We start from the raw sequence: 16475 nt of genomic DNA, 5'->3' as shown, positions 1-16475 counted from the left end.
GCACTCCAACGCTGCTCCCTGGGGAGTAACCTCCTGCTAATGAAAGCAACAGGCTGGTCAAGGCCATCATCATTTGTTTGGGACAAAACTGCCCCTATCCCATGTTCAGAGGCATCAGTCTGCACAATGAACTGCTTAGAATAATCTGGAGCTTTTAGAACTGGTGCTGAGCACATGGCTTGTTTCAGGGTGTCAAAGGCCTGTTGGCATTCCACAGTCCAGTTCACTTTCTTGGGCATTTTCTTGGAGGTGAGTTCAGTGAGGGCTGTCACAATGGATCCATATCCCTTCACAAACCTCCTGTAATACCCAGTCAAGCCAAGGAATGCCCTGACTTGAGTCTGGGTTTTTGGAGCTACCCAGTCCAGAATAGTCTGGATCTTGGGTTGGAGTGGCTGAACTTGGCCTCCACCTACAAGGTGGCCCAAGTAAACCACAGTTCCCTGCCCTATCTGGCATTTGGATGCCTTGATAGAGAGGCCTGCAGATTGCAGAGCCTTCAAAACCTTCTTCAGGTGGACCAGGTGATCCTGCCAGGTGGAGCTAAAGACAGCAATATCATCAAGATAAGCTGTGCTAAAGGACTCCAAGCCAGCAAGGACTTGATTCACCAACCTTTGGAAGGTGGCAGGGGCATTCTTTAAACCAAAGGGCATGACAGTAAACTGATAATGCCCATCAGGTGTGGAGAATGCTGTTTTCTCTTTTGCTCCAGGTGCCATTTTTATTTGCCAGTACCCTGCTGTCAAGTCAAAGGTACTTAAGAATTTGGCAGCACCTAATTTGTCTATGAGCTCATCAGCTCTTGGAATTGGATGAGCATCTGTCTTGGTGACAGAATTGAGCCCTCTGTAGTCCACACAAAACCTCATCTCTTTCTTTCCATCTTTGGTGTGAGGTTTGGGGACTAAGACCACTGGGCTAGCCCAGGGGCTGTCAGAGCGCTCAATTACTCCCAATTCCAGCATCTTGTGGACTTCCACCTTGATGCTTTCCTTAACATGGTCAGATTGTCTAAAGATTTTGTTCTTGACAGGCATGCTGTCTCCTGTGTCCACATCATGGGTACACAGGTGTGTCTGACCAGGGGTTAAGGAGAAGAGTTCAGGAAACTGTTGTAGGACTCTCCTACAATCAGCTTGCTGTTGGCCAGAGAGGGTGTCTGAGTAGATCACTCCATCTACTGTGCCATCTTTTGGGTCTGATGACAGAAGATCAGGGAGAGGTTCACTCTCTGCCTCCTGATCCTCATCTGTTACCATCAACAGATTGACATCAGCCCTGTCGTGGAAGAGCTTAAGGCGGTTTACATGGATCACCCTCTTGGGGCTCCTGCTTGTGCCCAGGTCCACCAGGTAGGTGACCTGACTCTTCCTTTCTAGTACTGGGTAAGGGCCACTCCATTTGTCCTGGAGTGCCCTGGGAGCCACAGGCTCCAGAACCCAGACTTTCTGCCCTGGTTGGAACTCAACCAGTGCAGCCTTTTGGTCATACCAAAACTTCTGGAGCTGTTGGCTGGCCTCAAGGTTTTTGGTTGCCTTTTCCATGTACTCTGCCATTCTAGAGCGAAGGCCAAGTACATAGTCCACTATGTCCTGTTTAGGCTCATGGAGAGGTCTCTCCCAGCCTTCTTTAACAAGGGCAAGTGGTCCCCTTACAGGATGACCAAACAGAAGTTCAAAGGGTGAGAATCCTACTCCCTTCTGTGGCACCTCTCTGTAAGCGAAAAGCAGGCATGGCAAGAGGACATCCCATCTCCTTTTGAGCTTTTCTGGGAGCCCCATGATCATGCCTTTTAATGTCTTGTTGAATCTCTCAACCAAGCCATTAGTTTGTGGATGGTATGGTGTAGTGAATTTATAAGTCACTCCACACTCATTCCACATGTGCTTTAGGTATGCTGACATGAAGTTGGTACCTCTGTCAGACACCACCTCCTTAGGGAAACCCACTCTGGTAAAGATACCAATGAGGGCCTTGGCTACTGCAGGGGCAGTAGTCGACCTAAGGGGAATAGCTTCAGGATACCTGGTAGCATGATCCACTACTACCAGGATATACATATTTCCTGAGGCTGTGGGAGGTTCCAGTGGACCAACTATGTCCACACCCACTCTTTCAAAGGGAACCCCCACCACTGGAAGTGGAATGAGGGGGGCCTTTGGATGCCCACCTGTCTTACCACTGGCTTGACAGGTGGGGCAGGAGAGGCAAAACTCCTTAACCATGGTGGACATATTGGGCCAGTAGAAGTGGTTGACTAACCTCTCCCACGTCTTGGTTTGTCCCAAATGTCCAGCAAGGGGAATGTCATGGGCCAATGTTAGGATGAACTTCCTGAACAGCTGAGGCACTACCACTCTCCTAGTGGCACCAGGTTTGGGGTCTCTGGCCTCAGTGTACAGGAGTCCATCTTCCCAATAGACCCTATGCGTTCCATTTTTCTTGCCTTTGGACTCTTCAGCAGCTTGCTGCCTAAGGCCTTCAAGAGAGGGACAGGTTTCTTGTCCCTTACACAGCTCCTCCCTTGAGGGTCCCCCTGGGCCTAAGAGCTCAACCTGATAAGGTTCAAGCTCCAAAGGCTCAGTTCCCTCAGAGGGCAGAACTTCTTCCTGAGAAGAGAGGTTCCCTTTCTTTTGCTGTGTTGTAGTTGGTTTCCCAACTGACTTTCCTGTTCTCTTGGTAGGCTGGGCCATTCTTCCAGACTCCAGCTCTACTTGTTCACCCTGTGCCTTGCACTGTGCTCTTGTTTTCACACACACCAGTTCAGGGATACCCAGCATTGCTGCATGGGTTTTTAGTTCTACCTCAGCCCATGCTGAGGACTCCAGGTCATTTCCAAGCAGACAGTCCACTGGGATATTTGAGGAGACCACCACCTGTTTCAGGCCATTGACCCCTCCCCATTCTAAAGTAACCATTGCCATGGGATGTACTTTTCTCTGATTGTCAGCGTTGGTGACTGTGTAAGTTTTTCCAGTCAGGTATTGGCCAGGGGAAACCAGTTTCTCTGTCACCATGGTGACACTGGCACCTGTATCCCTCAGGCCCTCTATTCTAGTCCCATTAATTAAGAGTTGCTGTCTGTATTTTTGCATGTTAGGCGGCCAGACAGCTAGTGTGGCCAAATCCACCCCACCCTCAGAAACTAGAATAGCTTCAGTGTGGACCCTGATTTGCTCTGGGCACACTGTTGATCCCACTTGGAGACTAGCCATACCAGTGTTACCTGGATGGGAGTTTGGAGTGGAACCTTTCTTGGGACAGGCCTTGTCTCCAGTTTGGTGTCCATGCTGTTTACAGCTATGACACCAGGCCTTTTTGGGATCAAAGTTTTTACCCTTGTACCCATTGTTTTGTGAAGAGGCTCTGGGCCCACCCTCCTGTGCAGGTTTTTGGGGGCCTGTAGAAGACTCTTTACTATTTTTAGTTTTGGCTGTCTCATCACCCTTCCCCTGGGGAGTCTTTGTGACCCCTTTCTTTTGGTCACCCCCTGTTGAAGTCTTGGACACCCTTGTCTTGACCCAATGGTCCGCCTTCTTTCCCAATTCTTGGGGAGAAATTGGTCCTAGGTCTACCAGATGCTGATGCAGTTTATCATTGAAACAATTACTCAATAGGTGTTCTTTCACAAATAAATTGTACAGCCCATCATAATTACTTACACCACTGCCTTGAATCCAACCATCTAGTGTTTTCACTGAGTAGTCAACAAAGTCAACCCAGGTCTGGCTCGAGGATTTTTGAGCCCCCCTGAACCTAATCCTGTACTCCTCAGTGGAGAATCCAAAGCCCTCAATCAGGGTACCCTTCATGAGGTCATAAGATTCTGCATCTTTTCCAGAGAGTGTGAGGAGTCTATCCCTACACTTTCCAGTGAACATTTCCCAAAGGAGAGCACCCCAGTGAGATCTGTTCACTTTTCTGGTTACACAAGCCCTCTCAAAAGCTGTGAACCATTTGGTGATGTCATCACCATCTTCATATTTTGTCACAATCCCTTTGGGGATTTTTAACATGTCAGGAGAATCTCTGACCCTATTTATATTGCTGCCACCATTGATGGGTCCTAGGCCCATCTCTTGTCTTTCCCTTTCTATGGCTAGGAGCTGTCTCTCTAAAGCCAATCTTTTGGCCATCCTGGCTAACAGGAGGTCATCTTCACTGAGAGCATCCTCAGTGATTTCAGAAATGTGGGACCCTCCTGTGAGGGACTCACTATTTCTGACTAACACAGTTGGAGACAGGACTTGAGGGGTCCTGTTCTCCCTATTTAGGACTGGAGGAGGGACATTGGCCTCCAAGTCACTAATTTCTTCCTCTGTGAGGTCATCATCAGAGGGGTTGGCTTTTTCAAACTCTGCCAACAGCTCCTGGAGCTGAATTTTGGTAGGTCTGGAGCCAATGGTTATTTTCTTTATATTACAGAGAGACCTTAGCTCCCTCATCTTAAGATGGAGGTAAGGTGTGGTGTCGAGTTCCACCACCTGCATCTCTGTATCTGACATTATTCTGCTAAGAGTTGGAATACTTTTTTTAAGAATCTAAAACTGTTTCTAGAATCTAATTCAAACTTTTAACAAACTTTTAAACTCTAAAAAGACAATGCTAAACAGGGACTTAACACACAAGGCCCTAGCAGGACTTTTAAGAATTTAGAAAACTTTCAAATTGCAAAAATGAATTTCTAATGACAATTTTGGAATTTGTCGTGTGATCAGGTATTGGCTGAGTAGTCCAGCAAATGCAAAGTCTTGTACCCCACCGCTGATCCACCAATGTAGGAAGTTGGCTCTGTATGTGCTATTTCAAAGTAAGGAATAGCATGCACAGAGTCCAAGGGTTCCCCTTAGAGGTAAAATAGTGGTAAAAATAGATAATACTAATGCTCTATTTTGTGGTAGTGTGGTCGAGCAGTAGGCTTATCCAAGGAGTAGTGTTAAGCATTTGTTGTACATACACATAGACAATAAATGAGGTACACACACTCAGAGACAAATCCAGCCAATAGGTTTTTATATAGAAAAATATCTTTTCTTAGTTTATTTTAAGAACCACAGGTTCAAATTCTACATGTAATATCTCCTTCGAAAGGTATTGCAGGTAAGTACTTTAGGAACTTCAAATCATCAAAATTGCATGTATACTTTTCAAGTTATTGACAAATAGCTGTTTTAAAAGTGGACACTTAGTGCAATTTTCACAGTTCCTAGGGGAGGTAAGTATTTGTTAGGTTAACCAGGTAAGTAAGACACTTACAGGGCTTAGTTCTTGGTCCAAGGTAGCCCACCGTTGGGGGTTCAGAGCAACCCCAAAGTCACCACACCAGCAGCTCAGGGCCGGTCAGGTGCAGAGTTCAAAGTGGTGCCCAAAACGCATAGGCTAGAATGGAGAGAAGGGGGTGCCCCGGTTCCGGTCTGCTTGCAGGTAAGTACCCGCGTCTTCGGAGGGCAGACCAGGGGGGTTTTGTAGGGCACCGGGGGGGACACAAGTCCACACAGAAATTTCACCCTCAGCAGCGCGGGGGCGGCCGGGTGCAGTGTAGAAACAAGCGTCGGGTTTTCAATGTTAGTCTATGAGAGATCTCGGGATCTCTTCAGCGCTGCAGGCAGGCAAGGGGGGGATTCCTCGGGGAAACCTCCACTTGGGCAAGGGAGAGGGACTCCTGGGGGTCACTTCTCCAGTGAAAGTCCGGTCCTTCAGGTCCTGGGGGCTGCGGGTGCAGGGTCTCTCCCAGGCGTCGGGACTTTAGGTTCAAAGAGTCGCGGTCAGGGGAAGCCTCGGGATTCCCTCTGCAGGCGGCGCTGTGGGGGCTCAGGGGGGACAGGTTTTGGTACTCACAGTATCAGAGTAGTCCTGGGGTCCCTCCTGAGGTGTTGGATCGCCACCAGCCGAGTCGGGGTCGCCGGGTGCAGTGTTGTAAGTCTCACGCTTCTTGCGGGGAGCTTGCAGGGTTCTTTAAAGTTGCTGGAAACAAAGTTGCAGCTTTTCTTGGAGCAGGTCCGCTGTCCTCGGGAGTTTCTTGTCTTTTCGAAGCAGGGGCAGTCCTCAGAGGATGTCGAGGTCGCTGGTCCCTTTGGAAGGCGTCGCTGGAGCAGGATCTTTGGAAGGCAGGAGACAGGCCGGTGAGTTTCTGGAGCCAAGGCAGTTGTCGTCTTCTGGTCTTCCGCTGCAGGGGTTTTCAGCTGGGCAGTCCTTCTTCTTGTAGTTGCAGGAATCTAATTTTCTAGGGTTCAGGGTAGCCCTTAAATACTAAATTTAAGGGCGTGTTTAGGTCTGGGGGGTTAGTAGCCAATGGCTACTAGCCCTGAGGGTGGGTACACCCTCTTTGTGCCTCCTCCCAAGGGGAGGGTGTCACAATCCTAACCCTATTGGGGGAACCCTCCATCTGCAAGATGGAGGATTTCTAAAAGTTAGAGTCACTTCAGCTCAGGACACCTTAGGGGCTGTCCTGACTGGCCAGTGACTCCTCCTTGTTTTTCTCATTATTTTCTCCGGCCTTGCCGCCAAAAGTGGGGCCTGGCCGGAGGGGGCGGGCAACTCCACTAGCTGGAGTGTCCTGCTGGGTTGGCACAAAGGAGGTGAGCCTTTGAGGCTCACCGCCAGGTGTGACAATTCCTGCCTGGGGGAGGTGTTAGCATCTCCACCCAGTGCAGGCTTTGTTACTGGCCTCAGAGTGACAAAGGCACTCTCCCCATGGGGCCAGCAACATGTCTCGGTTTGTGGCAGGCTGCTAAAACTAGTCAGCCTACACAGATAGTCGGTTAAGTTTCAGGGGGCACCTCTAAGGTGCCCTCTGTGGTGTATTTTACAATAAAATGTACACTGGCATCAGTGTGCATTTATTGTGCTGAGAAGTTTGATACCAAACTTCCCAGTTTTCAGTGTAGCCATTATGGTGCTGTGGAGTTCGTGTTTGACAGACTCCCAGACCATATACTCTTATGGCTACCCTGCACTTACAATGTCTAAGGTTTTGTTTAGACACTGTAGGGGTACCATGCTCATGCACTGGTACCCTCACCTATGGTATAGTGCACCCTGCCTTAGGGCTGTAAGGCCTGCTAGAGGGGTGTCTTACCTATACTGCATAGGCAGTGAGAGGCTGGCATGGCACCCTGAGGGGAGTGCCATGTCGACTTACTCGTTTTGTCCTCACTAGCACACACAAGCTGGTAAGCAGTGTGTCTGTGCTGAGTGAGAGGTCTCCAGGGTGGCATAAGACATGCTGCAGCCCTTAGAGACCTTCCTTGGCATCAGGGCCCTTGATACTAGAAGTACCAGTTACAAGGGACTTATCTGGATGCCAGGGTCTGCCAATTGTGGATACAAAAGTACAGGTTAGGGAAAGAACACTGGTGCTGGGGCCTGGTTAGCAGGCCTCAGCACACTTTCAATTGTAAACATAGCATCAGCAAAGGCAAAAAGTCAGGGGGCAACCATGCCAAGGAGGCATTTCCTTACAGTGATTATGTTGTGTTATGGTATGCTTTGTTGTTTTATGTTATACTATGTTGTCTTATGTTGTGTTTTGCTCTGATAGGCTATGTTGTCTAATGTGTTATGCCAAGCTATGTTGTGTTATATTAGGTTATGTTGTCTTATGTTATGCTATATTATGGCATGTTGTGTTATGCTATGTTGTGGTATGTTTGTCGTCTTATATTGTGTTTTGTTATGCGATGTTGCGTTATGGTATGCGATGTTGCGTTATACTATGTTAGGTTATGTTATGCTAGCTTATGTTGTGTTATACTGTGCTATGTTATGTTGAGTTATGCTATATTATTCTATGTTGTGTTATGCAATGCTATGCTGTGCTTTGTTGTGTTATGTTTTGCTAGGCTATGTTGTGTTATGTTAAGCTAGGCTATATTGTGTTATGTTGTGCTGTTATGTTATGCTATGTTGTAGGAAAGTGCCCTCCTTCTTGGCACGGTTACCCACATTTTCTGCCTGTTGTCAATGTTCACTGGAATCCTGCTAACAAGGACCCTAATGATTATACTTTCTCCCTTCAAACTTGGTTAATTGAACCACTTACACCCCACATTTGGCATACTGGTGCCTCCTGGTAAGTCCCTAGTATATAGTACTCAGGTACCCAGGGCATTGAGGGACTACAGGATCCCCCATGGGATGCAGCAAGTATTATGCCACCCATGGGTAGCCCATGCAAACTGTATCTGCAGGCTTGCCATTGCAGCCTGCGTGAAAGGGTGCTTGCCCCCTTTTCACTACAGTTCACTGCACCAGGCCACTGTAAGTCACCCCTAAGGCAGGCCCTCCGAGCCCAGAGGGCCGGGTGCAAATTACCTGTGTGTGAGGGCACCCCTGCATTAGCAGAGGTACCCCCATAGAACTCTAGTTCCATTTTCCTGGACTTCGTGAGTGCAGGGATGCCCTTTTATTAGTGTACTGGACATTGGTCACTACCTATGTCCAGCTACTTAATGGGAATTCTGAACCTCGGCATGTTTGGTATCAAACATGTCAGAAACATACCCCAATACTGTTGCCAGTATTGGACGTATGATTCCATGCACTCTGTGGGCTCCTTATAGGATCCCCAGCATTGCTCCTACCAGCCTTCTATGGTTTTCCGGGCAGCCCAAGCTGCTGCCACCCCTCAGACAGGTTTCTGCTCTCCTGCTGCTTGAACAGCTGACCCCCAGGAAGACAGAACGCAGGATTTACTTTGGGAGCGGTGTTACATGGCTCTGGAAGGGTAGCCTTCCCAAGCCACTGGTATGCTTTGAAGGGGATATTAGGTGCCCTCTGTGCATAAACCAGTCTACGCCGGTTAAGGTACGCCCAGTCCCTGCACTGGTGCGAAAATGGACAATGGAAAGGGGAGTGACATCACCATCACCACCCCCGGGGTGGTGCCTAGAGCTCCCCCAGAGGGTCCCTAGGGTTCTGCCATCTTGAATACAAGGTTGGAAGGGACCTCTGGGTGCATCTGAGTGGCCAGGTCAGTCAGGTGACATCAGAGTCCCCTCCTGATAGGTGATCACCTGGCTAGGTGACTAATGCCCCTTTCAGGGCTATTTAGGGTGTCTCACTTGGGTGGGTCCTCAGATTCATCTTGCAAGATTCCAGCAGGACTCCTCTTCAACCTCTGCTTCGCCTTCTAGCCACAGGAACCGCGACTGGACCCTCCAGGAACTGACAATCTGCATCCTCGAGGAAGGCTTTGCTTGCAGCATTGTTTCCACAGCTCCTTCCAGCTTCTGTAACATTGCCGCAACTGTGCATCCTCTGAGGGTGGCAAGTCTTCAGTCTGCACTAGAAGGAAGAAGGAATCTCCTTTGGAGTGAATGAGTCACTCCCCTGCATCCGCAGGCACCAACTGCAACAACGACTGGCTGTGTGGATCTTCTCTCATTTTGAGCTGCGTGGATCCTGCATCACAGGTGGTGGTCCGGAGTAGTCCTCTTGGTCCTTTCTGTCAGCTGTCCAACTTTGGTGGAGGTAAGCCCTTGCCTTCCCACGCAGGTCAGTACCCCCATGCACCACGTCTCTTGAAGCTACCAAGGCTTCTTGGCATCTCCTCCAAGGGATCTTCAGCCTCCGTGTAGCCCCAGTCCCCAGCACTCCTTCCCGTGACACACAGCCCTCTGCATGCTTGTCCTGCGGCGTGGGACCCTTTGCCAGTTGTGGTGCGTGGGCTCCACTGTGACGTCTGTTTCCTCTTCCAGTGGGTCTCCTATGGGGGCTGAATTTTCTTCTGTGGAGGGTCCCCCAGAACTCCTCCCGGGGTTGAGACCACCTGGACCTTGCTGTTCCTCTTCAGCTCCACTTTTGCTTCACGACAGCTTCTGCCTTTGCCAAGGCTTGTTGGAGGCTTTTCCACACCACTGATCGACTGCAATCATCTATCCGGCGTGAGACGTCATCTGCATCCTTCAGGAACTCTTCACCTGCTTCAAGGCTGCAATCCTGACTGTCTTTGTCCTACCGTCAACCAACTCCTGCAACCACAGCTGGGTAGTTAGTGGGTCCTGTCCCCACTGGACTCTTCAGTGACTTCTGGACTTGGTCCCCTCTTCCACAGGTCTTACTCTTCAGGAATTCACCGCTGGTTTCTTGCAGACTTGTCTGGGCGTAACATTTTCTTCTTTTGGGTGGTTTGGGGAAAATCCATTAACTTACTCCTTTCTTCCTGGTCAATGGAGGGGGGTGTGGGGACACTGTGGCACTTACCTTTGGGTTTCCTAGTTCCCCCAGCTCCCCTCTACAAACTCCACTTACCTAGGTGGGGGTCCTGCATTCACATTCCATTCTTTTTGTATATAGTTTGGGCCCTCCCTAGGGTCGCTATTGCTGTATTGTTTTCTATCACTTTGTAAGCCTATATCTGATTACTAGTGTACATATCTAGTGGGTTACTTACCTCCTATTGAAGGGTTGCCTCTCTAGTACTTTTTGGTAACTGTGTCACTAAAATAAAGTACCTTTGTTTTTGTAACACATTTTTTTCTTTCATATGTGTAAGTGCTGTGTGGCTACAGTGGTATTGCATAAGCTTTGCATGTCTCCTAGATAAGCCTTGGCTGCTCATCCACAGCTACCTCTAGAGAGCCTGGCTTCTAGACACTGCCTACACTACACTAATAGGGGCTACCTCGACCTGGTATAAGGTGTAAGTACATTAGGTACCCACTACACACCAGGCCAGCTTCCTACATATGTTATATTGTGTTATGTTGTGCAATGTTATGCCATGCTATGTTATGTTGTGTAGTTTTATGCTGTATTGTGTTATTTTATGCTATTTTGTGTTATGTTGTATGTTATGCTATGTTGTCTTATGCTGTGTTGTGTAATGTGTTGTGTTATGGTTTGCTATGTTTTGCTATGTTGTGTTGTGTTATGTCATGTTATGCTGTGTTGTGTTGAGTTATGCTATTCTGTTATGTTACGCAATGCTGTATGTTGTGTTGTTACGCTATGCTGTATTGTTTAGTGCTATGCTGTGTTGTGTTATGCTATGTTGTGCTATAGTATGTTACGATGTTATGTTGTGTTATGCTATGTTGTTACATTGTGTTGTGTTATGCTGTATTATGCTATGTTGTGTTGTTCTATGCTGTGTTGTGTTGTGTTATGCTGTGTTTTATGTTTCCATCGCACAAGAGTGCGTCTGGGTGATCATCTGATGACGGCCTCGGGAATCACACAAATAAAAACAAAAGTAAGGAAGGAAAAAAGTCCACACAGAACTTGTTCCTAAGACAGCAGCGAAGCTATATAACTAAAATCCATTATTTTTTAATTGTGTTATACTCAGCCGCAGCTTCTATTGTTTATAAATGTATGGCACTGGACTAGACATGTTCAATTGCAAGACTCACAGATTATGGACATTGTTTTTAGACGTATGCTTTTCTATAAGGGGATGCAGGTAGTGCCTTGAAAAGACATTTTTCGATCGTAAAGTGTGAGGCTTTGTCACAATACTTACTTCAGTAAAATAAGTAGAGACTAAAGCTACTTAATTGGCAATGATTGCATTTCAACAGTTCAGCGTCTAATTAAAAAGTTAGCTAATTTTTTTTCTAATAGTTCTACAGAAGTTTAGCAGTAAGGGAATAAAGACACTGGACGCTGTATGTTACCCGGACTTCCATCAAATGTCGAACAGTTAATTACGCCATACTCTGATACACCTCCCAATTGAAGTGCCTGTTCCAAGCTCACCTCTCTTGCAGGTTGCAATATTGCGATTTATAGTGCCACCGTCTACAGAAGCGAGCTGATTAAAAGCGCCGTGGCTGACATGAGCGTGAAGACAAGACACAAAAGGAAAAAGAAGTTTGCTCACAGTCAAGCATATCAGCAATAGTGCAATTTTCTATGTAACAGGGTCAGTCTGCAAGACGGTAACAAAACCTCCCAAAGGTGGGACAAATGTAAAGCATTTACCAATGATGATAATGGATTTTTGAATGGCAAGTCCACGAGCAAGTGAAAGTGATGCGCGCGAGGTGGGCATGGTTAAAACCCCACAATACTTACAACAGATCAAAGCACACACTGCTGATTTCCATGCCACTGCACTCTATGCCACTGCAGTCTATGCTACAATACTCTGCAGCACTCTAAGCCAATGCACTCTACAGCAGTCTGCTCTGTGCTACTCCTCGGTACACCACTCTATGCAGCTCCACTATGCCGCTTCAATACAGGGCATTCTATGCCAATCCAGTCTATGGCACTCTACTCCTTGCCGTTCCACTGTACACTCCACACAGCACTCTGCTATGCCACTAACATTCAGCTATGCTGAACAACAATCACAATGGTGTACAATATGACTAAAATACATTGGCGAAACCATTAGCTCTTGCATAGGCCAGACCTATTGGCTTTGCTAATGCTTGTTAAATATTAGTAAGACACCCCATGTAAGCCTTGTAGCCCTCAAGGTAAGGTGCATGGTATTTCAACGTGGGGCATGTAGGAACATATTACAATGGCCTCATAGTGAAAAGACCTAAAAAAGCTATTTTCACTGTTGTAGGCCTAGCTATCCCATGTAGAAAACTGGAGTGCTAAGTAAAATACTAATGCTGCTAATTAAGCAATTACTTAAATTATTTAAACTCCAACGCAATGAAGACTTTTAATAAATATTAATGAAAAGATAGTTTAAAAGGTTACCCTTTACCTGCCTGAACTGTCAGAAGGCTAATTAGCATAAGCCTCTGCCAGCTCTCAGCCTGTGCTCAAGCCTTGAATAGATGTCAAATGCCTCACAGGAGCAATCAATAGGTTGACATGAATGGGCAGAGATGACTCCCCTGAGTTAGTACTCTGGGACTCATTTTGATAGCACAGTTTCAATCCTTCTTGACAGGTATGTTGACTCACATGAAACACTTGGGCTGGGCTTGAAATGGAGAGAACAGAATGCCAAGACAGTTCTTTGTTGGTCCTCTGTCTGGTTGCTGAAGGACCTTGCTTTTATTCAGCCAGACATCTATCTAGGTTTGTTGCAGGTACAGTGTAAAACTGGTTTTAGTGTTAGATGTGGGAGGACACTAGAACTATCATAGTATACTCCCCGCGCACACATTCTGAGCGCCCACATTTATGGTGGCCAAAGATTTTCGCCATCTTGTATTTGCTCTGAAACATTACATTCTGGATCTGGCTGTAGAAAAGCACAATAGGTGGGTCATGGCCTGGGAATTTTTACCCCATTGGTTAGGGAGGGCGGTGAGTCAACACCAGCCACTGGCTAGTGCCAGGCATAAATGTGGCATCCCCACACACCATTCACTGACCTACTCTGGTAGAACAGAAGAGGACCAGAACTCCTGTCTGGGGCCTGAGAGGAGCCCTGAAGGACTGGGCCTGTTCCCAATTGTTCCAAGGCCAAAGAAGTGAGTTTTACGGGTCAGTTGGCTGACCTTGTGCGTGGCCATAGGGCCATCACAGGATGAAGGAGACCTTTTCAATAAAGTGCCCAGCTGACCAGGGGCAACTGGAATTTGCTATTGACCTCTGCCTGATACTTTTGGTGTCTTAGTGCCCTTCCCTGAGGTATTCAGGGCCCTAGAAGTGTACTCCTGTGGCTAATAGTGACTTAAAAGTCTAAGTCAAAATGTAAAGACTTTGACCAGGACGAACCATGTTGGTGTATCTACCCATGGTTGATTGCGGTTGGACTCCAAGCATGCCTAGGTCCCTTTCTACCGCTACCATTATTATTGGTGCTTTGTTCTTTTTCACGCTATTTTTACTTTAAACTTTAAAATAATCATACAACTGGTTCCCCTTATTGGATTTTTTTCGTTTTGTTGTCATTTTGTTTATTAAATTATACTCTGTCTTTCAATTTTTTTAGTATTGCTTTGCATTTTCCCTATGACTGTAATATTGCTGAATAAAAAGTTGACACTTTGGCCTAAGATAAGCCTATTTGCTCTGTGCCATTGCTACCAGCATGTTAAGCTCAGGTTGATTTGGTGACTTTGAGTTTACCCAGGCAAGAGTTGTGATTATTCTTTGAGATAATTATCCAGTTTCTCACAACCAGTTAACCATATTTCTTATTGTTTTTAATGTCGATTGCTGCTTTGCAGTTTGTTGCAATTTTGGATAATGAGACCCAGTCTTTCCTTCAATTTGTTACTGTACTGTGTTTCAAGGTGTGAAAGTTGAACTGTAGCTCCATAAATAAATTGTTGGTGAGAGTGGCACCTAGATATGGTAGCCCCAGAACTAGAAGACCAAGAAAAGACAAAGTGGTCAGCTTAAAAGATGCTTTTGCAGGTAATGACTGTTCCAAATTCAATCTGCCATTTACTGTTGTATCATGTTCCCTATTCAGCCATTCACAAGACTAATTTCTCTTGTGATCTTTTTGGTCGTTGTTATTTGAGCCTGCAACAGCAGGGAGCAGAATACACCCATAGCTTGGAGGGAGATCGGAGGACAAACATTGATGCTTGCAATGTTTTTTTTCTTCCATTATCAGAACATAATGCACTCTGTTCCCTAACCAAAGACACAGATGATGAGGTGGAGCAAGTAGGAAAGCCAGAACTGGAACAGAAGGCAGACCTGGAGCCAGCGCTCGATCCTGGGCAGGAGAATTCCGAGCAGGATTTGGTGCATGCAACTTTCAAGACCACGGACACCTCTGCCATCCTGTATGAAGCCCCCAAGGAGCCTGAAAAGTATGTTTATTGTTTACCTTGAGGTTAAAGGGCAGTTGAGGGGGTGTGATATTTCATCTTCTTCTGTGTGATCACTACTTCAACATGGAGTTGGTTAAGAGACTGTTTACATACATGAAGGGAATTGAAAATTCGATTTCAGTAAGTCAACTCCCTTCTCCCCATTGTGTTCAATGAACTTGCCATTTCTGTACACTCAAAAAACTGTTTTCTTCCCAAGTTGTAGGAATCAAAATTGTTTAGACTCCAAATGTCTGTTTTACCTGTGTTGTAATAAGTATTTGCATAGCACTGTGCCCTTCTGTCCGCAGGGGTTACCAAACACTCTGTGAAAGGAGGTGTGCACACATTCTTAGATACTAAATAAATTATTAACGTGGAATTTGTGCACCTGTTCGTGACAGTTGAAACTTGTATTGGGGTGATACTAGCCCTGGGTACAATAGGATATCTCGGTCATGTTACATCACACAGTTTTTACCTAGCATTGGTTTGCCAGTTACTTGGCATTTGAGTGCTTTTGTTCAGAGCTTATTTTTTGTTGAGGGTTTGTCCGTGGGGAGAGTGGCCCCATTGAGCGAATTTCATCTCCAGGTTCCGGCCTCAAGAGCAACTGTGGAGGGGGAGCCAAGCATATAGTTTTCTTTGCATGTGGGATAATTTGGGGATAGAGGGGAGAACTGTGAATGTTTGCGACCTGCCACCAAAAAAGGTGTGTGAATTTCATATGTTTCCAGTGTCTCTAGGAAGTGCATTTTTTGTAATTGTTTAAATGACTGCAAGTAATATTTTGGAGGTCAGAAAATCTTAGCAAATGGAGTGTCACAAAAAATCTGACTATGAGACTAAAGCCCTTATCTGAGGTCATGGGAGTGATCAAAAGGCTTGGAAGGCTGCTTGTGCAGATTTAAACATTCACCATAAGTGAAAGTAAGGTTTTAAATACATGTAAACTTGGTAGTTATTTTATCTTTTTCTTGCTTTTAGCAGTTCCGTTGCTAGCTCAGTGGGAGCATTACAAACCTTGTTTACTAGCAGGGTAAACTCTTTGTGCTATTTGCATGCGTTCCCTGATTGCACATATTTATTGTGGTGGCGTGCTCTTTTTATGTTGTGCAACATAATCTAGTGCTCTTTGTGTTGCAGAAGGCGAAGCAAGCGAGGCCGCCCTGTGGATGCCGATGGTATGCTGGAGATGTTTCACTGCCCCTATGAAGGGTGCAGCCAAGTTTACATTGCACTGAGCAGCTTCCAGGTATGTCACAGGGAAAGCAAGGGTATTACCAACTCGTGGAGGAAAGGGTTCCCCTTCTCAATCTGTCTGTCTAAATTAATGCTTGAAACAACCTTTCCTTATGTCATTTAATGAGTTAAATGTTTTTTGTAGGAAGCTGGTCTGGTTTGTGGTGGGTACCTATGGTACTTACACCTTATACCAGGTCCAGGTATCCCTTCTTAGTGAAGTGTAGGCAGTGTCTAGAAGCCAGGCTGTCTAGAGGTAGCTGTGGATAATCAGCCAAGGCTTATCTAGAAGACCTGCAAAGCTCATGCAGTACCACTGTAGTCACACAGCACTTAGACATGAAAGAAAACACTCAGTTGTACAAAAACAAAGGTACTTTATCTTTGGAGTAAATCACCACAAAATACTAGACAGGTGACCCACCCTTAGGAGGTAAGTAATACACTAAATATATAAACTAGCAATCGGAAATAGGCATAGAAAGGGTTAGAAAACAGTGCAAATATTAATAACCAATAGTGATACTAGGGGGGAGCACAAAC

General features: G+C 46.3%; 1 protein-coding gene across 11 annotated transcripts in view; it reads left to right on the top strand.

Moving 5' to 3' along the window:
• Positions 1-16475, top strand: part of ZNF653 (zinc finger protein 653) — a 228577-nt gene that overhangs the window by 40807 nt on the left and 171295 nt on the right. For 9 of the 11 annotated variants that reach the window (XM_069231908.1, XM_069231907.1, XM_069231906.1 and 6 more), the window contains exons 5-6: positions 14489-14690; positions 15837-15945. In XM_069231908.1, the coding sequence (XP_069088009.1) occupies positions 14489-14690; positions 15837-15945 (311 nt within the window). The remainder of the gene's footprint in view (positions 1-14488; positions 14691-15836; positions 15946-16475) is intronic. The other 2 variants (XM_069231905.1, XM_069231904.1) reach the window with 1 other exon arrangement.

The sequence above is a fragment of the Pleurodeles waltl genome, chromosome 4_2, assembly GCF_031143425.1.
Source record: "Pleurodeles waltl isolate 20211129_DDA chromosome 4_2, aPleWal1.hap1.20221129, whole genome shotgun sequence".
Classification (NCBI taxonomy): Eukaryota; Metazoa; Chordata; class Amphibia; order Caudata; family Salamandridae; genus Pleurodeles; species Pleurodeles waltl.
This window is presented reverse-complemented; position numbering and strand designations above follow the sequence as displayed.